Source organism: Podarcis cretensis, assembly GCF_951804945.1.
Source record: "Podarcis cretensis genome assembly, chromosome: 14".
NCBI classification, from domain to species: Eukaryota; Metazoa; Chordata; class Lepidosauria; order Squamata; family Lacertidae; genus Podarcis; species Podarcis cretensis.
The window spans coordinates 23,156,029-23,183,533 of record NC_137183.1 but is presented as its reverse complement, the minus strand read 5'-3'; the positions used below and the strand labels follow the sequence as shown (position 1 = coordinate 23,183,533).

The window sequence follows — 27,505 nt, the reverse complement described above, 5'->3', positions numbered from 1 at the left end:
GGAAGGGATCCTAAGGGTCATCTAATCAAATCCCCTGCAGTGCACGGTAGCCACCATCTTGAATGGCTTTAAAAGAGGATTAGACTAATTCGTGGAGGATAAGGCTATCAATGGCAGTATGTTGGAGGCAGTATGCTTCTGAATCTCAGTTGCTAGAAATCACAGGTAGAGAGAATGCTAGTGCCCTCAAGTGATGTTTGCAGGTTCCCCAGGGCCGTTTGGGTGGGCACAGTGAGAGTGGAGTGCTAGACTAGATAGGTTGCTACTCTGCTCTAGCAGGACTATTCTTACGTTCTTAGCCAAAATAGGGCCATCCATGGCCAAGAGGGAGGCATCATTGGAAGCCCCAAGGTTCGCAGGTGTACAAAATATCAGTGTGGCATACACATAGCTCTGGTCTTAACTAATGGATTTTAGCGCCCACTGTGAAAAGAATTGGAAATGTGTGTTTAGGATTAGCCATTAGTAGCACATAATACTAGGGCTCCCTAGCTGAGTGGTGTTAATAATTAAGAACTGAATGTTTCTCATGGAATTTCATCCTGTTTGCACCCCAATATCGCTTGTTGCTCTGCAGGTGCAAATCTCATTTACTTTGATGGTCAATGCGTTAGGGACCTTGTGATGAACTGTACAGAAATTAAACCTCCTGGGATTATGCAGTTGTCCACATTTGTCATCTGTGTTTTGAAAAGATAAGCAGGAATGGATGGTTTGACTGCAAAGCAGCACCCATTTTTCTTAGATGTGTTAATGCTATGCTGTAATTAAATTTTTGCCAGTTGTGTGTAGCTGTGTTTGAACACTACTTAAGTATACTATGTTAACAGCCATGATTTTCATTTGTTTTATCTATCGGCAGGTGTCCGGAACAAGCTTTATGAGTACAGCAACCGCCACTCAGCTTATCAACAGGCAAAAGGAAGGAGAACTTTTCCTGCAATCCAGAATGTTGACACAAGATATAGATCCCCTGTAACAAATATTAGCAGCTCTGCAGTTTATTCATCTCAAACAAAAACTGGTGGAATGCAGACAGTGACTCCTGGGAGACCATTAAGAAGAGATGTCTTCAGGACAGAACACCGCCCTTCTGCAGCCATCACAAAGGATACAACTCACAAGAGAACTATGACGGAACAGAGAGAGATCCGAACATTTACCCCACCTTATCTTATTAGCCAGGGGAAAGAAGCTCAACGAAGAACATTTCCGGAAAGGCAAAAAACTGAAGCTGGGAGTACTGTGTCTTTTTTGAAAGAATCAACAACTATTCAGAAAGGCACAACAAGTCCAAATATTTCTGAAAATGCAAGAGCGAAAGTGGGTATTCCTACTATGTTTCCATCTTCTGGGCTAAGTTCCAGTTCTAAAGAAACTAAATATGAGAGAAACATAGAAGGAACTCAGACTAGAGTGAGTGAACAGATCAAAGACAGCAAGCCAGTGAAAGAGGAAAAAACTGCTTTGCTGGAGGGAAGAGAGAGAAACGAAAGATGGCCCAAGGAAAAGATAGACTCTGCCACTGTGAAGACCGACAATAAATCCATCAATGTTAGCTTTGAAAAGAAGACTGAAATTAAGGAAGGCATCAATGAAGAAAAGCAGACAGTGGAAGGATCTACCGTGAAGGATACCATGAGGGGAAGCGGGCTTTTGGGAGATAAAGCACCCAAGCCCGGAAGCTATGTAAGATGGGAAGAAAGGATTAGAGTGGATACACCAGGGAAGAATCTTCCAACAGATACAAGGATGGAAGAAAGCCATTCATTTCAAAGGGAGAAAAATGTGAGCATGGCAACACAAAGTAAAGAAGGTGCCGAGATCCCTATCCCATCAGAAGTGTATACTCACAGCCAAGTATTGAAAGACAATAGCGTAGAAAGAACATTACAAGACTTGAAGCCTTCTGTTGGGAAACAGAAGGAGGACACCACATTTAAACTTGTCAAAGAATCTAACCAAGATGAAAAAGGAAGCTCCAAAATAGACACCTTACTTGAAGAAAGTATAGCAGAAACCATTGTTTCTGACATTCTTAAAGGGTTCGTGCAGAAACCTTCTGATGGTGGAGATTCCTCTGATTTCAAAGTCATCTCCATTGAAAAGAAAGACATTTCAGAGAATGGAAAAGTGAAGACTGAGATCAATATACAGTCTACAGTTCAAGATGAATTGCACATTTCTGATGAGTTTGGCTTGGGAACTTCCTTAGAGAAAGATGTTAAAAAAGTTCTGGGAGACATTAAGGGAATTCCAGATGAAGGTGTAATAGAAGATCTTGTGAAAGGAAAGGGGGGCAAAGGCAAGAGGACTGTTAAAGTTGAAATAGTTGAGGAGCCAATGGAATCTACAGCTGAAATGGAGTTTTCAACACCATTTGAAGTAGAGGAAGTAGAAGATACATTGCCTGATATGGCCAGGCATCTATACCATGGGGATGAAGAAGGAGCTACCACAAGTACTATCAAAGATGTTAAGCAGAAGCAACCCAGTGTGATCGTGTCTCATGTGGAAGAGGTCTCTGAGGGGGATGATGTAGTTGATGAAGAAAAGTATTTTGTGTCTACTCCAGAGGAGCGCCCCTTGAGTGAAGAAGAAGCCTCATTATATGGTCAAATCCATATCGAAGAAGAATCAACAGTTAAGTATTCCTGGCAGGATCAATTCTTGCAGGGATCTCAAACAAAGATAAATGAAGGTATGGGCTCCCCAGAACTGATTTACCAAGTGATGGGGGGAGGGACAGCTGCCTACATTTCAAAGGAGGAGGTTCCAAAGGAGCAGGTGGCACATGCCGAATCCATTGTTATTGAGAAAGAGATTAAAATCCCGCAAAAATTTCAGGAGTCCATAAAGGATCTCTTTTCTCAGGAGTCAAAGGACCCAAAGCTTCAGTTGAAAGAGGCACTAGAAAAGCTTGATCACACCCTTCCAGAAAGTGTGAAACAGGAGCTCTCTGCATTAACGGAAGAGGGCCAAGCTGATGCTAGCACTCTTGAAGTGGATATTAAAAAAACAGAGGACACAAAAAAGGGGGGGTTGGTTACTATAGTCGCAGAAGTCAATCTGTCCCAGGTGCTCAACCCTGACCAGTTAAATGCAGAACTTTTGGGCAAGATGAAGTTGCCAACACAGTTACCAAGTGATGATGATTTTGATGACCGCCGGAAGCAAGAGTCAGAAAGCTACAGTGGTGGTAGAAAGAATGTTGGCATAGATGTTTCTTCCACACCTTGGACTATAGAAGAGGTTTCTAGCTCTAGCAAACTAAGCAGCAGTGATGCCAGGGAATATCATACGAACGAGCAAGTTATCCACCAGGTCCCAGTTTTCAAAAGTATGGAAATTAATAGAGGAGGAGGAGAATATTCTTCACAAGGGTCATTTGACGTTAACAGACATTTTCAGCAAATTGTAGTTGGTCCAACAGAAATTCACAGAACTGAGCAGGTTTTATATGAAGGCCCTATTTCTGAAACTCTGGAGTTTGGTTCAGCTGGCTTTCAGACTGGAGCATCTGCAGATATCAGTCAGTCCACAAAGGAATTCAATCTTGGCCCTAAAGAAATTCAGACCACAGAAAAAATAATTTATAGAGGGCCTGTTCATAAAACCATGGAAATAAGTGGCCCTGAAAGTCCTACTCAGGCGCAGTTTTCTACCGAAATTAGGTCCTCTAAGCATGTTACTTTGGGTTCAAATCAAATTATTGAAGAAACTGTTTTTGAGGGGCCAGCTTCAGACTTATCATCAAACAGCACCAGTGAGGCTGTTTCTCAGACAAAAGGGCCAGTAGAAAGCAGCAGTTTGATAAGGCACATTCGGATAGATCCCAAACAAGTACACACTGAACAAGTTGTATATGAAGAGCCTCTTTCAGGATTTGTGGAGCTTAGTAGCACTGGAGGCCATACTGTGACTGAACAGACAGTGAGACATATTCGTCTAGGGCAAAAAGACACCCATATATCTGACCAAACTATATATGATGAATCTCTCCTCAAAGCAACTGAATTTGGTGGCTCTCCAGACAAACATTTCAAGGAGGGGATGGTAGATACCAATACCACTGTTCGGCACATCAAATTAAGTCCAAAACCATTTGTAACAACTGAGGAAATTGTTTTTAAGATGCCCACTTCCGAACAGCATCTAGAGTTTAGTGAAATGGGACAGACCTTTTCTTCTGAAGGGTTAGTAACACACATTAAATTAGGGCAGAAGGAAGTTCTGAGCAGTGAGCGTGTTGTTTACCAAGGTTCTCTTTCAGAATCTTCAGGGATCAGTTCTCCTGGGGAAGACATTTGGGAAGAAGGAGGTTCCATGGAGGTCAGTAGATCAATGAGGCACGTCAGACTCAGCCCTGCTGAAACTCATGCTGAACAGATTATATTTCATGGCCCTGTTTCTGAAACAGTGAGGGTCGGCACTGCAGAACTATCCCCAACAGATGGGCCCTCAGAAAGCAGCAAATCTGTTGGGCATATAAAGATAGGACCCAAGGAAAAGTCTTTTACCTTTCAGATGGATGTAACCAATGTGGAAGGGGGAAGGCAAGATGCTACCATTCTCGTACCAAACAGGAAAAAAGCAGCTGCCTCACAGCTGGAGGGCACCATGAAAGATGACCGGAAGGACACAGATAGTGAACAAAGATTAGAGGAGTCAACATTTGATCAGACTGTTCAACTTCAAAGGATGGTAGACCAAAGATCGGTGATTTCTGATGAGAAGAAAACGGCTGTTCTTTATCTGAATGAGAAGGAGGAGGAGGAAGAAGAAGATGATGGACCTTGGTTCTGAAAAGAATATTGTCAACATTCATTTTTAAATCTAGGAGCTTGATTGCCATTTATATATAGCTGACTTTAAAAGGGGAGGACTCCCCTTAACTTAGCCATTAACAATGAAGTTATATAAGAGTATTTTTTAAAGCAGGATCTTTTGAATGCACATGTGTTCACATGTTACAACACCAGGTCTGCTTTTGCTAATGCCATTGGGTCCTGAGTCTGAGAGTATTTGACTCTACAGGAAAACCATCAACCTCATTTAAGTCTAGAAAGCTGTGATACTATAGCAGCTTTAAAAAGTATTCAAGAGCAATCCAATTTAAATCATCTGGGACTTGTCTGGAGAAAATGTCTTTATGGCATATGCAGATAAGTTTCACTTACTTTTGGAACCATTTATTAAAACTGAAAGTTGCGCAAAACCAGTTGGAAAAAAACATAGCAAAAATAAATGAACAGTGATTAACTGGGTTGCATGGCAACACTAATCTGTCAAATATACCTTTCAGTAGGTGACCAAGTAGGAAGATAGGAAGCTGCCTTATACTACATCAGACCATTGGTCTATCTAGCACAGTGCTGCATGCACAGACAGGCAGCAGCTCTCCAGGTTACAGACAAGAGTCTTCAGCTGTATCTGAAGAATGCTGGGGTTTGGACCTGAGACCTTTTACACATGCTCTACCACTGAGTTCTTCTGGTCCTTCTCCCAACCTAATGGATGCAACAGAAGACAAGTGAAAATGTGTTGAATTCATATAGGTTAATAGCTTATTTTATTTCTCTGTTACACACACACACACACACACACACACACACACACACACACACTACAACCACCACCACCACTAAAACGGTGGGCATATTGTACTAGCGATGCAAATTTGATTAGGATTAAGGCTCTCACTTTTAAGCATTTTCACAGAAATGAAGTTAAAATGCAGGGGGAGAATCTTCACCTCTGAAGTGACTTTTTTTTAGGCTGCTCTTAAATTCACAGGAACAGGACCAATGAAAAGTGGCCACCCTGTTTAAAGTGAGTCCCTGCACAACTCCTGTTTGCTGAAATGGGGCTGTGATGTTGCAAAGTTTAGCACACTCACCATTAGCTTGTGCTAAAACGCCTTGTATCCAGTTGCTATAAGCTATGTCATAATGATAAGGGTGCTATAACACTAAAAGAAAGAAAGAGTGAGCAGCTACATTTAGTGCTGGTACATAAACATAAAAAAAAATATATCATGCACCCAGAATGTGCATGTTTTCTTACATTTATTTATAATCACAATAGGCAAGAAGAATTGAGATGCACTCAGAATGTAAGCTTTATGTGGGCATTTGGTTGGCCCTTGTGAAAAAAGAATTTTTTGACTAGGTGGGTCCTTGCAGGGCTCTTCTTAGATTCTTAAACTTCCACAGCTGTGTGACTTAGGTTTCCTTGCATGTGGTGCAGGATGGGGTGTGTGAAATTAAAAATCCACAAAAGGCTGAAGTTTTGATTGTAAATTAGACCAGATATCCATCTAGTCTAGCAGTCTGCTTCCAAGTAGCCAACCAGATGCCTCTGGAAAGTGCATGTCAAGGCAGTGGCACTCTTCAACTTTGGTTACACACACACGCACCAGCAACTGAGGTGCAGTGGTGTGATGATCCTGTGATTCTCCTCTATTTGGTAATCCTGTCCATAGCCATTGGTAGACCTAACCTTCCCGAATTTGCTCAATCTCCTTTTAAAGGAACCCAAGCCAGCAAATAGGTGACCTTTTAACAGGCCAAGAAGACAGGAATCAGACTTGAGAACATTCGATGCTGTCTTATATCAACTCAGTCCACTCTAGCTAAGAATTGCTCTTGCCAGGGTTGAGGGCAACCCTTCTCTAGCCAAGGGGGTGATCTGTCAGGGGCTGCATACTGGCAGTGGGTGGAGCCAGAGTGGACAATGGGCAGAGCTGGAGACAAAAGTTTACCAGAACGAAGAGCACCTTCATTTAAATTTTCACCATGGCTACTTCAGAGAATAAGTACCAATCTATTCAGGTCTGTTCAGAAGTATGCCCCATAGCATTTGAGGGGGTAACTCTGAAATACTACTACTACTACTAATAATAATAATAATAATATTTATTGTTTATACCACGCCCATCTGGCTGGGTTTCCCCACCTACTCTGGGCAGATTCCAACAGAATATTAAAAATAGAATCAAACATTAAAAACTTCCCTAAACAGTGTCATAGAAAGGAAAGGAACATGATTCCTTTATTACTTTCGCGTGTTAAACTTGCTCCCTCTCTTTGTCACAGACATGGCATTAGCCTACCAATTTATTCTCGGATAGCTGGGGTGTTTCCCGCCCACCCACCCACAAGCAGCTGGGGTGGGGTGGGAATAAAAATACATCAATTTATTTTGATAAAATATAGAAGGACGGAGGAACACTTTAAAAAGCCATGGAAAATGCCAGATACCAAAGGGGAAAACTGATAGGGTGGAAGACGGGCAGCCTTTGGAAGCATTGGGGGCTGCATACCATGTTGATGGCCACAAGTTGTCTATCTACGGTCTACCATGACTGGAAGTGGCTTCCTGGAGTTTCATATGAGTCTGTCCCAGGCCTTTCTAGACCACATCTGCACTATACAGTACATTTAAAGCACTATTGTACCACTTGAAACAGTCATGGCTTCCTCCCAAAGTATTCTGGGAGTTGTAGCTTCTTAAGCATGCTGAGAGTTGTTAGGAGACACCTAGTGGCCTCATGAAGTTGCAATTCTCAGAGTGATTTAATTGCAGCTTTGTTGGGGGAATAGTCTCTCAATGACTCTCAGCACCCTGAACAAACTACACTTCCTTCGGGGCAAGCCATGCCTTTTGAAAGCAGCACGATACTGCTTTAACTGTATTTATTTCATAAGATTTATATACTGTTCAATGGTAATAAAACTTCAAAGCTGTTTACAAAGTAAAATAAAACAATATTAACAGTAAAAAGCAATTTAAAAAAACCCTGTTTAAAACATTAAAAATAATTGAAATCTATTTCATTTGTATAGTACAGATGAGGCTCCAGATATTTTCTGCATGCAAAACAGTTGTGGCTTCTGTCAGAGGAATTTTGCAACTGGATGCTTAAGGCTGGACATGCACTTACAGATTCAAATTTAGAATCTTAGGCATATTTCATTACTGGTTTTCTACACCTAAAACTGAATCGTCACTTAGCACAAGCTGCTGTTTCGCTTGTTTTTATCCAGAGAGAATACAACTTACTAGGATCTAACCTGTCACATATATGCCAGTCTGTCCTATTTAATAGTTGTGTTTCAATAGCATTGAGCTAGAAAGATTAATAACATTGCCTCAGGTAATGTTTCTACTCACAGGCAGAGCTTATTCAAACATTTTTTTTTAAATTGAATATGAACAGTGGGAAGTTGGGGGCGGGTATAATGTTATGCAGTAGAATATGCTTGTAGTTTACCTCAGAAGTGGGGCACTTTTCTCCTTAATGCTGCAATCTTAAGCACATTTTGGGAAGTGAATTCTTTTTCAAGTGACACTTTCTTCCAGTGCTTTTTAATACCCATTAATGTAATAACCCAGGCCCTGATCCAGCTTATGCAGGACTTAATTCCATTTAAAGCAAAAGGAGTCAAGTTAGTGGTAACTGACTTTTTCCATTGGCTTCAACTTTAGCTGGATTGGGGCCAAAGTTATGGGAGTATTCAATATCTGTGCAAGTGAAATGGAAAAGGTGTTAGAGTTGCAGTGTGAGAACTGTAGCTCTAGGTCAGCCACTCCTAACCTCGTGCCTGGGGGTGCTGGGCATTGGAGTTCAAAATGTCTGGAGGGCACCAGGTTGCAGAAGGCTGCCATAGGCAAAAGATTGCTACAGTAGGTGTTTTCAGAGGCCGTAGACATGTTGAAATTGGGTGGATTAATGTCAGGTGGGATTTTGTAGGCCATTTTTGTATTTGTTGGTTAAAATGCAGTGTGTGTTTCTGTGATGGTTTAAAGCTTTTGTGACTTTGCACTTTTTTCTTTATTAAGTATTAAACATTTAAAATGAACGTGTCTTCCTTTTTTATAAACATGTTTTATATTATTTTTAGAAATAGCTTTTAAAAATACATATGAAATGAACAGGTTTTATCTAGGCCAGAGTTTCCCAGACTTGGGTTTCCAGCTGTTTTGGGACTACAATTCCCATCATCCCTGTCCACTGGTTCTGCTGGGAGTTGTAGTCCAAACACAGGTAGAGACCCAATTTTGGGAAACCCTGATCTAGGCTCTGAGGCATCTTTATTTGGACCAGTGGACATAATTCTGCAAGCACTTAAAGGCCACAGTTCAGCACAGTTATGTTAAAAGCAGCATGCCTTTCTTAACCCGGTTGGATTGCGGCCAGAAATGCATTCAACGTTATTAATTAAAGGTAAAGGTACCCCTGCCCGTACGGGCCAGTCTTGACAGACTCTGGGGTTGTGCGCCCATCTCACTTAAGAGGCCAGGGGCCAGCGCTGTCCGGAGACACTTCCGGGTCACGTGGCCAGCGTGACATCGCTGCTCTGGCGAGCCAGAGCTGCACACGGAAACGCCGTTTACCTTCCCGCTGGTAAGCGGTCCCTATTTATCTACTTGCACCCGGAGGTTACCTTTTTCTTAAATCTCACCACCTGTCCAAGGGGCACAGGGGGGCAGGTATGGTTTTTCATCCTCTCTCTTTATCTTGACAACAGTCCTGTCAAGTTGGCTAAGAAGAGAGGTGATGACTTTCTCAAGGTCGCCCAGGGAGCTATGTGACAGAATTCAAACCTGTGTCTCACTGGTTCTAGTCAGACACACTTAACCGCTATACCATACTGGCTCTCATCGGGATACAAAAGCAAAAATGTTGTTCTGCATACCACTGTGATATTTTTCCTATCGTTATTCATACCTGTTCATTTTTCATCTGGGTTGTATCCAGCCATATGCTGCACAAGAAGAAAAGGAGAGCTGGCAGTTAGAAAAAAATGTTTTTAGGAGGAGGGTTTGGAGTGCTTTCAATATTATCACAGGTAACGACAAAAGAAGTACAAGTGGGTTGTGTTCCTCTTTCCTGGCTTGTTTTGTTATGTTTGAAAAGTGAGAAATCTGTTCTCTGTCCCCATGTGACCTGCTTTGATTTGGCCTCCTCCAAACATAACCATTTATTCTGGTTCCAGTGCTCTCCCACTGCTGTTGTTCGAAGCCCTGCACACTTGGTGTTAACCACAATCCAGATCTAGCCTATAGTTTCTTGAGAAACATGGCAGTTTGAGACATTTTCCCTCAAAACAGCTTCCATCCAATTTGAAAATGCCCTTTGCAGTTAAGTGGAGGTATATACATTTGAGATAGCAATTGCACATGCACAGACGACAGCTTCATGAATAGAAGGGTTTTTTTTTGGGGGGGGGGATTGTACATGCAAGGAAACCAAAAAGGTAATAACGCACATTGGAGAAGACACCCCCTCTCCAGTGTGTGCAGCCACGTATGAATGCTACATGAAATGCAATGTTAGGGAGAGTACCTTGCTGTGTCTTAAGTCAAAGTTGTGTACATAGTGCTAGAGAGCGGAAGAGAGAATGAATGGAAGTGAGTGAAAGGATGGAAGAATGGGGTAAGATGTGCATTTGAGTGAATAGATGTGTTTGTGTGAATGAGAGGGATGAATGCAGAGGAGAGAAGGGGTTGTCACCTATTCGTTGGCCCTGCCTCCCACCACTGGTATGTATAGTATGTAGTCCTTGACGTCAAAAAAGGTGGTCCCCTTTTGGAGCACATGCATCTTCTCAAAGGATGGGGAACATGTGGCCCACCAGATTTTGGCCATTTTATGGGCTGATGGGAGTCCAAAAACATCTGAGGAGCCACAGGTTCCCCCATCCCTGTGCCAAAAGGTTGGATGCTTAAGCTTACATTTCAAATGCAGAAGTGCAAATATAGGCTGTCCCTTAACTAATCGTAGCTCTCAGGACCTCAGGGAGGGCTCTTTCCCATCCCTACTACCTGAGACCCTATAACTTACCAGGGATTGAACCTGAGGCTTTATGCATGCAGAAGTATTTGCTATGGTCCTGCTCTTGTAAGTGGATTGTGGTTTAAAACTGCCAGAGCAAAGTCTAATGTAGCAGAAGAACAGATAACAGAAGGTCACAGTTCTGCTAGTCATCTTGTCTTCCTTTCCCTTTTAAGGAGTCCATGCAGTTTACTGAGTAAACCATCTGATTATCTCTGACAGCTTCTTGTTTTTAAATAGTGAGGTAAAGTGAACTGAGTTCCACTTGGTTTTGTTGCAAATTTCTGTGAGATGGGAGGGAAAGGACAATCTCTATGCTCATACTTTCAAAAACCTTTTTTGGTAACAGTCATGCTCAGCAGAATATAAAACTGCATTGAAAAGTATCCTCCTGCAGTGGTCAGTGATGTTCAAGACAGAGGTCACTACCAGAGAAGGACAAAAGTCCAAAAGCTTGTACTAGTGTGCTGCTGTATACAGTAATGACCTTGGGATCTTTTTGACAATGACTCATCTGTATTTTCCAGGAGGCATTTTTGTGACATACACTGTCTACCAAGCTTGCTAGGGGACATGTAACTTAAAACAACAAGAGCAGCTGCAGAGAGGTCAGGATGAAAAATCTATTAGATAACACACATTGTCCGTAGACACCTCTCCTGTTAATTATTTGGTTAATGGTATTATATGCATGATGAAATAGAAGTATTTTTAATTCACAGATTCTGAAATACATTCTGTCTGGCCAGCATCTTAGAAAGCTCTGTAACTGTTGGTGAGAGAACTTAATAGCACTGATGTACTGAGTTGACACTGACTGCAACCTAGATTGAAACTCCAAAGCCGGCTCAGTTGAGAAAAGGATGGACCTTCTCACATGAAATCTTGGGATTCCATCCACACACTCTGTACCAGAAGTTCTCAAACTGTGGTCTACAAATCCCCATTCATGTGATCCATTGAAAGCTTTTGGAACAGTTGAGAATACCCACTTGACTCATCTAAAACTTGGGGGGGGGGGGGATTGCACCAGACTTTACGGAACTTTCCATCACTTTAGAAAGTCAGGGCTATTAAAATACAGTTTATGTATGTGCTTTGTTCATTAGAACAAGGACAATGAATGTTGATTAAGTGGTCCACCCAAGACCCCCAGCAATTTTCAAGTGGTCCGTGATAGGAGGTGAGTTTGAGAGCTACTGTTCTATACAAATGGAAAGATACCTCAATGAAGTAAATAGCATTGTGAGAATGGCTGTGATGTGACATACCTTTGCTATACAGTTGAAGGGGTGGGATTATTCAGATCAGGGGTAGGCAACTCTCAGGGGTCTCTATTAAGTCCTATGGGACAAAGTAAATGAATAGCAATGGTTAAAGGAGAGATAAACACTTGGTCAGCAAGGACAAGAGGTAGGTTTTCCCCTGCGGTGCTCTTCAAATTTTGCCTTTTACTTGTCTCATGTAACAGAGACATATGGAGGGAAAGTGTAGTGCTGCAGTTGTGGGAAGTGGCATTGGGAACAAAATGTCCATCCATTGTTGGTGATTCAGCTTTCCACTGAGGTGAAATACACAGGGTGGTGGAGTAATGACTCTTCTCAGAAAATGCTTTAATCAGGCCTAGTAAACTTGGCAAGATGGTGAGACCTCAGCATCTTGGCAGGACCCCAGGCTGAAGGCTTCTGTGGTAGCAGTGGGCAAACATATAAATTGCCCACAATGATGCAGCTCGGCCAGTGTAGCATAACTCAAGACCATTGTAGAAAATTAAAATGGTGCATGCACACACACCCTGTAGGGACATTTTAATTTCCCACAGTGCACTGCAGCAATGATAATTCAGGCACTTTGGAGAATTGTGGGCAATTGAATCTGCCATCTGTCAAATGTTGGAAGTGCAGGGACAACTACAGGGCACTTTGCCAAAGGCTTCCTCAAATCTGGAGATAGCCTTGACGGTAATGTATAGGTCCCTTGCTGCTACTACTGCACCTGCCTCATGCTGGTGTCTTGCTAGTTTAATATTAAGGAAGCATACTGTAAAAATAAACACCACATAAAAAAAATCTCAGCATATCACCTTTCTACAAAGCAGTGTAATACAGGAAGAATGCAGCTTCCCCCAGAGATCCCTCCCAAGTGCATTGGAGTCAAACTTCTGAGAACTGAGATAGCCAACAGGCGTGTGGGTGACACTTGGGCCCTCCTCCACTCAGTCAAACCTATCTTCAGAAATGTTCCAACAGCTTCATGTGTAATGAAGATAATATAGTGCGGCTGTTAAAAATAGGGCTGCTTGCAAATTCCTTCAAGAAATGTTTGACAGGGCTAACAAGGGATGCCAGCAAAATAAATACATAAACCTCTTCTATTTCAGCCACAGCCCTTTCTGAGCTGCTGAAAAACAGCAGTCCTTATAGGCAAGCTTTAAACTGGTGGTAAAATCTGTGGAAATGATGGTATCACAGAAGGGACTTGAAAAGCTACCACTATCATGTTAAAGGTTTTTGTTGACGTTCTGCTACTTATGTTTCTGGGTGGCCCCACTTCCCAAGTCTGTAGAAGTTTCATGAGCAATACTATTCCAGTGTGGCTTCCTCTGAATGTGGGCAAACTTACAGCATTTTTTGTATAACTTGCTTTACTTGCAAACATACAATGAAAGTGTACTTCTTCACAAAACACATCTTTGATTTGTGTTAATATATATTTCAAAATTCTGTTGTATGCTGAAATGCAGTATATAAGTAAAGGTAAAAAGGTAAAGGTAAAGGACCCGGATGGTTAAGTCCAGTCAAAGGCAACTATGGGATGCGGCGCTCATCTTGCTTCAGGCTGATGGAGCCGGCGTTTGTCCACAGACAGCTTTCCAAGTCATGTGGCCAGCATGACTAAACCGCTTCTGGTGCGACAGAACACCGTGATGGAAGCCAGAGAGCACAGAAATACTGTTTACCTTCCTGCTGCAGTGGTACCTATTTATCTACTTGCACAGGTGTGCTTTCAAACTGTTAGGTTGGCAGAGGCTGGGGCAAAGCAACAGGAACTCACCCCGTTGTGGGGATTTGAACCGCCGACCTTCTGATCAACAAGCCCAAGAGGCTCAATGGTTTAGACCACAGCGCCACCCACTCCCTATAAGTACATATATATTTTACATTAGTATATAACTACACTTGTATAAATAATAATTTGTGGAACTTGCTGCCATAAGACTGGGGTGATGGCCCCAAGTTTTATCTATCAATGCCTGTATATATGTCATGGGAATCTATAAAGAACCTCCACATTCAGAGGTAGTACACCTTGCCCTTCCTGCCATTGGGGAGCAACAGGGGGCTGTTGCTTTCAAGGCCTGCTGGTGTATTTCCTGGAGGCACCTGGCTGGCCATTGTTGGAAAGATGCTGCTGGACTAACTTTGGTCTGATGCGTCAGAATTCTTTTTAGAACAAAGAAGCACCTCTACAAGGCAGCAAATTTTCTATGTCTTGGGCTCACCAACCTCTTTAGACCTGTGAGCACATTTGGATTTTTAAGTAAGTATCGTGGGTGCCACTCCCTCTGGTCTCTTCCTTCCAGTTTTGTGGCCTGCGGCTTTGTGGGCAGCTGGGGGAAATCTCAAATGCACTGTTGTGCCTACAGGTGCAACTTTGGTGACACCTGCTCTATCAGTTATCCAGAGAGAGCACTTGTACCCTCAAGGGTGCTTTCAACCAGTCCACAGCTTGCTGTTTGCCTTTTTCTAGCAAAAATGCTTCAGACATTTCTCTCTCACACACATACACACAGCTACTTTTCTTAGCACTCTCTCTCTCTCTAAGAGGCAGGGTGGTGGTGGGGAGAAAGTGCTTCCCCAAGGTCTGATGGGTGTCTCTTATTTGGAAACATAAGATTTCTTACTATCCTTGGCTTCCACTAAGAAAGAATTAACCAATAATTCTGGACTTTTAATCAGCACTCTAATCAACCAAAATTTGGTTGGGGCAGAATAACCCTAATGTTAGGCCATAAAATGACATGATAAACGAGTTCCTTTCCCTCTCCCTCCAATTTCTTTTAAACAAAGTAATAGAAAGGAAACTGGAGGGAGGTATTTAGTTTGAAAAATCAGAATGACTTATCTGAAAGTTTATCAGAGTTCTCCTATTCCATGTCCATGGGAGTTCTTACCCTGAAAATACACATGCCACTAATAATCCCCATAGACTTCAGCATGTTGCAGAGATTTTAGGATGTGAGCCCAGGAGGGGAATATAAAAATAGGCATGCTAGCTGCAGAACAACAAACTTTGACAAGGAGTTCCAGGGACAGCTGTAATACTTAAAAAGGCTTCATGGGCAAGAGAGTTTACTCTGCTTCGGGCAAACTGCCTTGTGAGCTTCGCACTCTCTTTTGTCACAAGGTTTAGAAAGGAACGCAGTAACTAATAGTTGTAAAGCTAAATATTCAGAAAACTTCAAGGCAATTACACCCCCCTGCCCTGCACCATTGTAGCTCAGGATATGTTCACATTACTGCTTATTCTGCATCCAGTGCACTCCCACTGCTAATTTTTTAAGACACATTCACACCACATTAGCCATAATCCAGATCAATCCTGTAGTTTCCTGACAAATACCAGTGTTTAGTGCAGTACCCCCCTCCCACAAGCTTCAGTTGTGACATTTCTCCATGAAGCTTGCAGCAGAGTATGCAGGGTTCCCAGGAGGCCTCGCATCCAGGCTCTGGCCAAATCCAGAACTGCTTATCTTCAGTACTGCTACGGCATCACATGGCTAAAGATTACAGTATCTCAAGAAAGCACCTTTATGGAAGTTATCGTGATATGTAACTTCATTTAAATTCAAATAAGGCAGCAGACTAACCAAGTAAATATCCTTTTGTTAGTTGTCAGCCCTGTTGTTAGGAATGACAGCATAAAAGATGAGAGGACCAAATAAGGATACAGCTGACTGGGTGTTTCTTGTTCCAGTTCTAGCTTGCCCTCATTTTCCACTGAAGCACCAAAGTTCCTTTTTGAGTGTTTGCTGTGCACTTCCTCATCCCAAAATTTAAGTGTTTTTTTGTTTTTTGACTTAATAGATGAAAAGAAAACCTAAGAACAGCTGCTTGTGTGTTCTACCAACAGCGATGGATGAATCTGTCAATTTCAGTTTCTCAATTTTCCAGTTTTAAGTTCAGTTCTCCACATTTCCACACATTTGCATTAAAAAAGAAAAGTCCTCATGAAAATTCATAAGCATTTTAGTGCAAATTTCTCCTGATAGGCATCTTTATAAAGCAATTTCCCTAAACATACTGCACATTTGTATATTAACATTTGCTTTTTTATGTATATTTTATCCTAGTCTGTGCATTTTTGTACATATTACTTGGCGGAAAAACTGCATTGCAAAACTCAGAGAAGTGCCAATTTTGAGGATGGATGCATTTTGGTTCTCATTTTGTTTTGGAAAGTGCAAATTACCAGATTTGTCTTGGAATGTGAACTAAACTGAATTTATTCCCCACCCCTACCTACCAACCTGTGGGTGCACCAAACAAATAAATAGAATGTGACCTTGGAGCATCTCCATGAATTAGCGAAGAAGCTGATAACTGAATACAACAACCACTACAAAGAAACAAAGGGTGTATTGGATTTTGGCATAGGTAGATGTACCTCAAATTGCAAATAGGTATGTCCTTCAGCAGGGGAGGGATAGTGGGGAAACAATTAAGCCCAAGGACATCCATTATGTTTGGGTGAACAAAGATGAAGAGTGCTGTGGTTGATGTCAGTTCTTCTTGTTGGATATTCTTTGTGTGTGAGAATCATTTGTTTCAGAAACAAGGAAGAAGAGAGAAGTTTCAAGAAGCAGCAGAAGGCTGAGACTGTTTCGTCTATGCAAGGATGTTTTCTGTGGGAACTGTTCTATGGACATGTGCAATGTGACAGGAAATACTGATAATAATGGTTCTGTGTAACTTGTGTAATTTGTTGTGAGTCTTTGGCTTGCATCTTGTGGTGAGAGCAGAGAGAGAGGCTTGGACCCTTGTTGGACTCTAAGCATGCCTTGACCATGGCAGTGGTGAATGTCTGTATATATTTGATACCAATATGTTTTTATGCCTGTCAAGTAAACCTCTATACTTGACTGAATCTTTATGGCGTCCATGAGTGTTTATTGCCTACTGTGTGTACCTTCAACCCCGAAGACAATTCCAAGGAAGGAGCTGCGTTGAGATGTAACTGCTGAGTATGGATACTGGCACACACTCACAGCAAAAGTGATGCCAGAACCAATCCTTCTAAATCATCCACCAGAGGTTGATGGATTGACCCAACACTTATTTCGAAGGACTATTAACTTTCACTTGAAGAAATCCAGAACTAATTTCCTAATCAGGGACAAGATTTGGGATGAGATGCAACCAACTAAACTAGCTAGTTGTTTACACAAGTAAATAAAGCAGCTGGTGTAAAGGGAGTGTCCAGGCTGTTGCTATTTTTGAGTGGCATTCAGTCACCAGCAAATTCAGGTGGTGACATTAAATTTGATTGTAACTCTTTCACAACAAACCCGCTTTTCTGCAACGCTAGGCTCTTTGCAATAAGGCAAGTGAGGGGGGAGTGCCCAGAAAGTGTGTCATAAGAACTGCTTGATGCAATGATATATCAACTCTCTGTAAACAAATAACAGTGACTACTCAGTAAATAGTTGCCATCATCTACTCCCCCCACCAAAAAAAGAAAACCCTTTGTGTAAACAAATCAAGATAACTGCTTAATAAACAGTTCATCTGGAAGCAATCAGAGAATGTCCTATTTTAAATGAGGAGTGGAGAGGGGAATTTAAGTAAGAGTGTGCTTAAATATTATCATTTGTATAACCTTGGGAGTTCAGTGGCATTCCACAGTTCAGTTCTGCAGCTCTGTTGAATTATTCACTCATATCATTTTACAAAACTGTTTCAGCTCAGCAAAGCAATCTCTATTAAGGTGTAACTTACCTATATGCAAAATGTTCCCGTGCCAGCTCTGTTGTTAAGCAAATTGAGCATGTTAATGTCTTACATATATTAAATGCTAACTATGCACCTCTCTGTCAGATCTCTGTCCCTCAGCCTGGAGCCAGTATGTCTCTGCCTCTTCAGGGCTGGAGTCCTTAAACAACAATGTTTTTGTGGCCAGTGACTCCATCAGCATTTATACAGAGAGCAGTGTCCAAAAGAAGAGAACAGGGTCCAAAAAGTTAAAAGCAGAGGTCTGAAAGTGCCAGCTGTTTAAGCCATTGATAATACCGGTAGTCCAGATTTGTTTTTAAGCAGAGGAGTGGAAGTGATTCCTTCTTAGAGAACAGCCAGTATTCATCCTGAAATTAGTCAAGATTCAGGCTCACAACTCAGCCAACTGTGCAACATTATGATATACCATCATTACTTATTACACGTTTACCTTTCTGTTTCTTCAAAGAGCTCAGGATGACATAAATGACACACCCCTAATTGACACAACTCTGTGGAGCAGGTTAAGCTGAGAGTTACAGGGTCTAGGACACCCAACAAGCTTGGGTGTCCTAGACCCAGTAAGTTACCAAGTGGAGATTTCAGCCTAGATTTACTCATTCTGAAGTTCGACACCCTATGCAATACTGGCACTTGGTATTCCACTCCTACAGCAAGTATGCAGAAACAGGGATGGCAGCAGTTCACCAGGATCTCTTTGATTCTGCAGTCCGCTGTTTAATGTTGCCTTGAGCTTTTTATGAGAGGGATATAAATTATTTAAATAAATAAAATGCTGATTAAACAAGATAGTTTAGTTATTCTCTTTAGTTTGCGGATTGGTGTGAAATAAGTACTATGTTTGGACCTTGTCCTTGGGGCCATTTCATTTAAGGAACTTGCACCTGTTGTCCCAGAGCTTCTCTAAAGGTCCCAGGTTAATTTAGCATCACAAAGATCCAAGCAAGGACAATTAACACATTTCCAAAAGTACATGTACACAGAGTATCCCATTTAATAACAAGCTGGCAGCCCAGTCCTCAAAATAGGACTGTAGCGCCACAGTCATATGTTTCATTGGCTCCCATGGCACAAGCACAGCCAGGAACCATCAAATCTGCATGTATGTTGCATGTGCTTTACTGTCCATTCTCTTTTGTATTGTAAATAGGAATGAGCCTTTCCATCTGCTGTGCCAGACTTTAGTTATTTGCACATCACACTTTCTTGCACATGACTTTTTTGGATTGGGGCCACTAAAAATGAAATTGTCATTTTAATATATTCTATGCAGGGATGTTATATAAGGATTTATGTTGGACCGAATCAAATTTACAGTCTAATCCGCTCAATTAATCTCCAATCTAGCTTTTCATGGCTTCTGGTAAATTTCTTTCCCAGTATGGCTCTCACAGCTGGGACCTCATATAGCCATAGCAAGTGCCCCAGCAGAGAGGGCTTCTCCACTTGTTAATTATTCATTTTTATACCATTATGTGGATAAATAATATTCGAATGCAGTTTATATAAGTTTTTTGCTTCACAAAAACTAACTAGAAAACTGGAAATGGTGGGTGAGGGGTAGATCCAACAGTTGTTTGTTTGTTTGTTTGTTAAAAAACCTCTCTCTCTCTATTTCTATAACAGACACAGTAAAGGTAGAAGCACATTGTTACACTGCTGTGTTGGAGAACATAAGTTCAAAGCAAAATAAAACAAGAATTATCCTGAAGTATTCCTCCAGAGATTTCCACGTATGGATGGGGAATGAATCTAACCATCACTTTTGTTTATTTATAAAGTCAAATAAAATCCTACAATGTTGCAAAAAAGGTGCTTGGCTCTGTTTGAGTTTTTGTTGCCCATATTTGTTTAGTTTTCCCGATAAGGCTATATTCCAGATTTGTTGATGCCACCATTCAGTAGATATGCCAGTCCTGCTTTTTCAGTTTCTTGCTATCTGAAGACATGCTTAAAATAATAATAATAATAATAATAATTTATTATTTGTACCCCGCCCATCTGGCTGGGTCTCCCCAGCCACTCTGGGCGGCTTCCATAAAAACCAAAAATACACTAAATATCACAGATTAAAAACTTCCCTGAACAGGGCTGCCTTAAGATGTCTTCTGAATGTCAGGTAGTTATTTATTGCTTTGACATCTGATGGGAGGGCGTTCCACAGGGCAGGCGCCACGACCGAGAAGGCCCTCTGCCTGGTTCCCTGTAGCTTTGCTTCTCGCAATGAGGGAACCGCCAGAAGGCCCTCGGCACTGGACCTCAGCGTCCGGGCAGAACGATGGAGGTGGAGACGCTCCTTCAGGTATACTGGGCCGAGGCCGTTTAGGGCTTTAAAGGTCAACACCAGCACTTTGAATTGTGCTCGGAAACGTACTGGGAGCCAATGTAGGTCTTTCAAGACCGGTGTTATGTGGTCTCGGCGGCCGCCCCCAGTCACCAGTCTAGCTGCCGCATTCTGGATTAGTTGTAGTTTCCGAGTCACCTTCAAAGGTAGCCCCACGTAGAGCGCATTGCAGTAGTCCAAGCGGGAGATAACTAGAGCATGCACCACTCTGGCGAGACAGTCCGCAGGCAGGTAGGGTCTCAGCCTGCGTACCAGGTGGAGTTGGTAGACAGCTGCCCTGGATACAGAATTGACCTGCGCCTCCATGGACAGCTGTGAGTCCAAAATGACTCCCAGGCTGCGCACCTGGTCCTTCAGGGGCACAGTTACCCCATTCAGGACCAGGGAGTCCTCCACACCAGCCCGCCCCCTGTCCCCCAAAAACAGTACTTCTGTCTTGTCAGGATTCAACCTCAATCCATTAGCCGCCATCCATCCTCCAACCGCCTCCAGGCACTCACACAGGACCTTCACCGCCTTCACTGGTTCTGATTTGAAAGAGAGGTAGAGCTGGGTATCATCTGCATATTGATGAACACCCAGTCCAAACCCCCTGATGATCTCTCCCAGCGGCTTCATATAGATGTTAAAAAGCATGGGGGAGAGGACGGAACCTTGAGGCACCCCACAAGTGAGGGCCCAGGGGTCTGAACACTCATCCCCCACCACCACTTTCTGAACACGGCCCAGGAGGAAGGAGCGAAACCACTGTATAACAGTGCCCCCAGCTCCCAGCCCCTCTAGACGGTCCAGAAGGATGTTATGGTCGATTGTATCAAAGGCCGCTGAGAGATCCAGCAGAACTAGGAAACAACTCTCACCTTTGTCCCTAGCTTGCCGGAGGTCATCAACCAGCACGACCAAGGCAGTTTCAGTCCCATGATGAGGCCTGAATCCCGATTGGAAGGGATCCAAATGGTCCGCATCCTCCAGGCGTGCCTGGAGTTGTTCAGCAACCACGCGCTCAATCACCTTGCCCAAGAAAGGAAGATTTGAGACTGGGCGATAGTTGGCCATACTGGCCGGGTCTAAAGATGGTTTTTTAAGAAGCGGTTTAATGACCGCCTCTTTCAGCGGATCTGGGAATGTTCCCTCACAGAGGGAAGCATTCACCACCCCGCAGAGCCCATCGCCCAGCCCTTCCCGGCTTGCTTTTATTAGCCAGGATGGGCAAGGATCCAGGAGACAGGTGGTTGGTTTCACGCGTCCAAGCAGCCTGTCCACATCCTCGGGGGTAACGGATTGAAATTGATTCCATGCAACTTGACCAGACAGAGCTCTAGCACTCTCCCGCCCCGGCACTGCTCCCACGGTGGTGTCTAGCTCCCTCCGAATATGAGTGATTTTATCTGCAAAAAACTTTGCAAAATCGTTGCAGGAGATCTTGGGGTCTTTACAAGGCCCCGGTGGTAAAGGTGGTTCCGTTAAATTACGAACCACCTGAAAGAGTCTCCTGCTACTATTTTCTGCAGATGCAATAGAGGCGGTGAAGAAAGTCTTCTTCGCCGTCGCTATCGCCACTTGGTAGGCTCGACGTTGAGCTCTAACCTGTGTCCGGTCAGATTCAGAGTGAGTTTTTTGCCACCGACGCTCTAGCCGTCTCAGCGATTGTTTCATCGCCCTCAGCTCCGAAGAAAACCACGGAGCTGTCCGGGCTCCATGCAATCGGAGAGGGCGCTTCGGAGCCAGACAGTCGATAGCCCTGGTTAACTCCGCATTCCAGCGGGCCACCAGGGAATCAGCTGAAAGGCCATCAACATGGGATAAAGCATCCCCTACCACTCTCTGGAAACCATTTGGATCCATTAAGTGGCGGGGGCGGACCATCCGAATTGGTCCCACCTTCCTGCAGAGGGGATGGGTCGCAGAGAAGTCCAGTTGCACCAGGAAGTGATCTGACCATGGCACTTCTTTTGTTTCACTTTTACTTAGTGTCAGATCACCCACGTCACTAGAGGTGAACACCAGGTCTAAGGCATGTCCATGACTATGAGTTGGGCCAAACTTATTCAGGGACAGCCCCATGGAGGCCATGCTTTCCACGAAGTCCCGAGCAGCCCCTTGTAAGGTCGTGTCGGCATGGATGTTAAAATCTCCTAGGACAACCAAACTAGGTGTCTCCAGGAGAAAATCCGCCACGACCTGAAGCAGCTCAGACAGGGAGTCCTTGGTGCAGCGGGGAGGTCGGTACACCAAAAGGAATCCTGTACTGCCCCTATTGCCCAACTTCCAGAACATGCACTCAGAAAGCTGGATCTTCCCAGTAGGACGCCTGGTGCAAGCTAGTGACTTCCTAAAAATCACTGCAACCCCCCCCTCCCCGCCCACATGACCTGGGTTGCTGTGCGTAAGAGAAACCTGGTGGGCAAGCAGCGGCAAGGACAGGCCCATCTGCTTCCTCCAACCAGGTCTCTGTCACACATGCCAGGTCAAATCCTCCATCCACAATCAGGTCGTGGATGGCAGTGGTTTTATTCATCATTGACCTGGCATTACACAGCAACACCTTCAGGTCATGTAGGTTTGTTAATTGTTCTTTGTATGATCTATTTCCATCAAAAATAGACAACAGATCTAAATGTGCATCTTGCTATAATTTGCCCAATTAATGTCTCACATTCCTTAAAAACTTTGACCAGAACCATACTATCACGTCACATTCCCACTACATATGAAAAAGTGTGTCCATCTCTTCACATCCACTCCTCTATTAAACATAACTAAGTTCTTTCTTAGACTCATAGTAGGTTGGGATCCACAAGTGGGTAACTCTAAGACCTTGGCTAGCATCACCACCACTTTTTTTTTGTTGTACAGCTTAAAACAACAACATGGAAGTGTAGAATTGCAAATTAGCATATGTATTTCAGATTTGTGGCAAATTGGATATTGGAAGGTTCATCTTTTCTCCCTCTGTATGGGAAGCTGCCCCTACACAATGTAAAAAGTGAAGGCACTCTGTTGTCCTCCTTTGCATCTGGATATCATAGAATCATTGAGTTAGAAGGGACCCTGAGAATCATCTGCAAATGCAGGAATATGCAGTTGTCCCTTACATCAGACATAAAAGGAGAAAAATGGACATAAGCAGAAAATAAACTGGGTCCTATGTCACATGGTTGGGATTAATCAAGGTTGAAGACTACTGTTGAAAATCACACCTGGACTGGGTAATTATTGTAGCTACAGGAGACCGTTCTGAAGAACACTTTTAAAATATTGTTATTCCTTAAAGCTCTGTTGCACTTGCTGCTGACTGTGGCAGGAAAGGTAGCTAAATAAAGGTCTTTACAGTATCTGTTGTGTGACATGCAGACATCTGCATACTTAGAAAGCACACAACCTTGAAATTGTTCAGCGGTGGCCTGCAGAGAGCGAAACAATTCCTAACAAGGCTGCCCGTCTCCACCTTCTGTTTTACATTTTGGCCTTTAAAGGTTTATACTGAAGTACACTTTGCTCCCCAAGAGATTCCAACTGAATATCATTTATGTAAATGCTGTAAACAAAATGGAAATGTCTTGGATACTTTTTTTTGTACTGGGGAGAAGTGTTAGTATAAAGTTTGACAGTGGTTGTCCTTTCAGGCATGCCAAGCTTGGATTATTTTCATACCACAAGTGTAGCTGGAAGCACACACTTGCAGTGCCGTCCTATGCAAGTTTATTCACAGTACAGTATTCAATCAAATCCATGGGGTTTGTTCTCAGGAAAGGCCTGAACTGGAGCACGGTTTTGACACCCTATTTTAAAAGTGTAACTATGTATATGCATAACACAGAAAACTGAACTCCAATTTCCTGTTTTTCAACTGTCTCTCGTGAGTTTGTATGAAATGGGCATTGTTTAAAATATTCTTATTTATGAGTAAGTTTTCAAATGTACAGTACTTCTTTGAGAACTTTGGAATTGTGGAAAAATCAGAAGCAGTGTACAGTAGTTGGAGAAATCCAGGTAGAAGTTTATCAATGTTACATTATATGCCACCAAGAGGCCAGGCATATTCCTCTTTGGAAATCTTATCACTCACTTTTCATACTGTGTATAACTGGCCTGCTTTTAAAGGACAGTCAGGGCTTGAAGCTGTTCCTGATCTAACCAGAGTCTTCCATGGACAGGCATCCATACAACATCTGTATGTTTCCCTCCATAGGGCAAGTAGCAATTGTGGGAGAATTTCCTAGCATTATAATCTCAACCAAATTCAGGAGCCTCTATGACTCTTGATCAGGGGTAGGCAACTTAAGGTCCGTAGGCCAAATGCAGCCCAATCGCCTTCTCAATCCGGCCCGCAGACAGTCCAGGAATCAGCATATTTTTACATGAGTAGAATGTGTCCTTTTATTTAAAATGCATCTCTGGGTTATTTGTGGGGCCTGCCTGGTGTTTTTACATGAGTAGAATGTGTGCTTTTATTTAAAATGCATCTCTGGTTTATTTGTGGGGCATAGGAATTTGTTCATATTTTTTCCCCAAAATATAGTCTGGCCCACCACATGGTCTGAGGGACGGTGGACCGGCCCACGGCTGAAAAAGGTTGCTGACCCCTGCTCCTGATGAACACACACACACAACCCTAATTACATCTAGTTACACCACCTAGTTCATTATACTATATATATATATAACTATGGTGTTCTACCTCTTCAAATTGGATGTTGGACAATAGATATGCAACAGCGCCATCTGCTCTTCAGTGTAGAGTACTGTTCAAAACACAGAAAGTGACTTTAAAACTGGTCAGTGTAAACAACATTGACAGTTCACTGTTCCTAACACTCAGTTAAGCACTGCTGCATCAACAAAAAATTTTTAACAAGATAATCTAGGCATTACTGTATTAAGTTAAAATAAAGAGGCACTTGCTCTTCTGTTATATAGGGCTTCTATCCAAATGTAAAACTACAGTATTACGTGTTACTGTACAAAAATGTATAAGAAAAAAGGAATTGGGCACTTTATTTCTAGCTCAAAGAATAAATTTCAAGCAACTGTTCTGGGGTTTTGAGCCATTCTATTTTATTGATATACAATTTGTCTTGAGATGGAAGGGAGAAAACACACACACACACACAAACCCTATTGTGTAAACCCTATTTTAAAAGTCTTGGTAAAAGGTATTTAACAAGAGCTGTGAAGTAAAAACTTCACCATCCTGACACTCTTGAATTGCATAGTAACTTCAGGGAAAAGCAAAGGCAAGTATTACAAGGTGTATTTTAAAATAGTAGATGAGATAATGGAAAACTTCATATGGTATTTCAGAAAAAATATGTGGCATTAGCCCTGTTCTTTCCTAGTGACCTAGCATATTAAGATTCAACTCTGAAACTACATGTTGTGGTAATGTATTTTTAATCATCTGCATCTGTAGAACGGAAGGCAAATCTTATTTCACTTATTTTATCTATTTCTCCTTTTCAGAACAATACAGTAAGTAATTACTACAAAATACAGTTTATTACAAATTTCAGAAAATCATTGGAACTTTTCTCAAGCTTTCTCGATTCCAAACCTGAAATTTACCGGTCTTAGATACATATAGGTTCAATTCTAGTAAAATCAGTGAACATCATTTACACAATTAGTTGAACATTTAAATGAGCTAGAAATCAAAGTAATTACAGTGGTACCTTGGTTTTTGAATAGCTTAGTTCACGAACAACTTGGAACCCAAACGCTGAAAAACCGGAAGTAGGTTTTCAAACTTTTTAATGTTTTGCATTACATGCTTTCTATGGAAAAGTGCACCTTGGTTTTGGAACACTTTGGTTTTGAAACAGACTTCCAGAATGGATTAAGTTTGAGAACCAAGGTACCACGGTATTAGTTTCATTATTTAAAATGATTAAATTTTATTGCAGGACCCAGATAAATATGAAAACAGTTCAAGTGGTAGAGCATGAAACTCTTAAAACTCAGGGTCGTGGGTTTCAGCCCTATGTTAGGTAAAAGATTCCTTCATTGCAGGGGGTTGGACTAGATGACCCTTATGGTCCCTTTCAACTCTACAATTCTATAATTCTCAATGAGAAGGTTTAAGCTGCCCCAATTCTCCTGGTTCTTAAGAATAAACAGAGAGACCGGGGAAGATGATGGCATGCTTAGCATGAAGTTGCATTATGGCTTTACTCCAGGTACTAAACCAAACAGAAATAACTCGTCATCCACTTGGTACTTGCAAGATCAAATTTCCTGCTACTCAACCTTACATGTAGTTTATGTGAGTGTATATAGCACAATAAATCCAGTGTAACTGTCCTGTGGGCAGCTAATTGGGAATGGATGGTGAGGCAGTCCTGTGGAGCTATGATGATATAAAAACAATAAGGAAAATTTTAATTTCACATTTCAGCAACCTAGCTACTAGGTACTCTATTCTGAAGAACAGATGAGAATGAAAGGGAATTCAGGGTGCAACTGACAACCTTCTGGCTTAAAATATTATATTTCATGGTATACATTTATCATATGTTTAACACATGAATCCCAGACTTGTCTTGAAAGAAAGACTTGTCAAATTTTAAGGAAATTGTTGTTCGAGTTCCTTATTTGCTGTTTCCCGTTCCTTATTCAGTCAGAGGTGCAGATCTTCCTTGCTTACGCAAGAACTGGCAGAAATGTATCAGCAAAAATATTTTTAGTTTTTCAGAGGGTTTTCCTCTTCAATTTCCCTTTAATTGTTGGGCAATTTCCATCGCCACCCCGAATATATATACTGAAAGTCCAGCCGTGAAAAACAAGGACCTTAAAACAGGTGAGGAAAAGAAGGGAAAATCTCCCACAGTGGCAACACACCTGAGGCTTGCATACACACCATACATCTGTTATTTGCGGAGTTTGAAATTTTAAAGCATATGGGAGGGACATTTCCCTCCCCATCCGAAAAATCTGGGCTACAATTCCCAGAAACCCTAAACTAACTAGTGAAGGGGCAGCAGGGAGGTGCTTTAATGGCGTACCGTGTATCCATAGCCAAGTCTTCCCCTCAAGAGAAACGAGAGGCCGCGCTTGCTGAGGGAAAAGAGCGGTTATGGGCGTGGCCCCGCACGCATGCGCTCTCAAGTCTCTCAAAAAAGGCGGGAAGCGCTCAGGGACAATGCCAGCAGGACAAGCTAGGTATGGGACCTATGGAGAAGGAGAGGGCAAGGCCACGCATGCGCCCGTCTCTCGCCCGTGCCCGATTCGAGAGCGCCGCCCGATTTATTCACGAAGACACGGAGCGGAAGAGCCGCGCGAGTAAGCTCTCGCGCGACTTTCTGGGCCCGC

The 27,505-nt window shown here is 42.5% G+C and overlaps 1 protein-coding gene and 1 long non-coding RNA gene across 3 annotated transcripts in view; one reads left to right on the top strand and one right to left on the bottom strand.

Annotated features, from left to right (window-relative positions):
* Nucleotides 1-8,864, top strand: part of SYNM (synemin) — a 23,281-nt gene extending 14,417 nt beyond the window's left edge. Inside the window, exon 4 of the mRNA XM_079954178.1 lies at nucleotides 863-8,864. Coding sequence (XP_079810304.1) covers nucleotides 863-4,806 — 3,944 coding nt within the window. The 3' untranslated portion in view covers nucleotides 4,807-8,864. The remainder of the gene's footprint in view (nucleotides 1-862) is intronic.
* LOC307203533 lies at nucleotides 5,600-27,505 on the bottom strand. Of its 2 annotated transcripts, XR_013833254.1 has the most exons (3): nucleotides 27,199-27,467; nucleotides 24,879-24,942; nucleotides 5,600-18,200 (listed from the first exon to the last, which is right to left on the bottom strand). It is a non-coding gene; the product is annotated as an uncharacterized lncRNA (long non-coding RNA). The 2 variants fall into 2 exon arrangements; XR_013833253.1 differs by lacking the exon at nucleotides 24,879-24,942 and having other exon boundaries at nucleotides 27,199-27,505.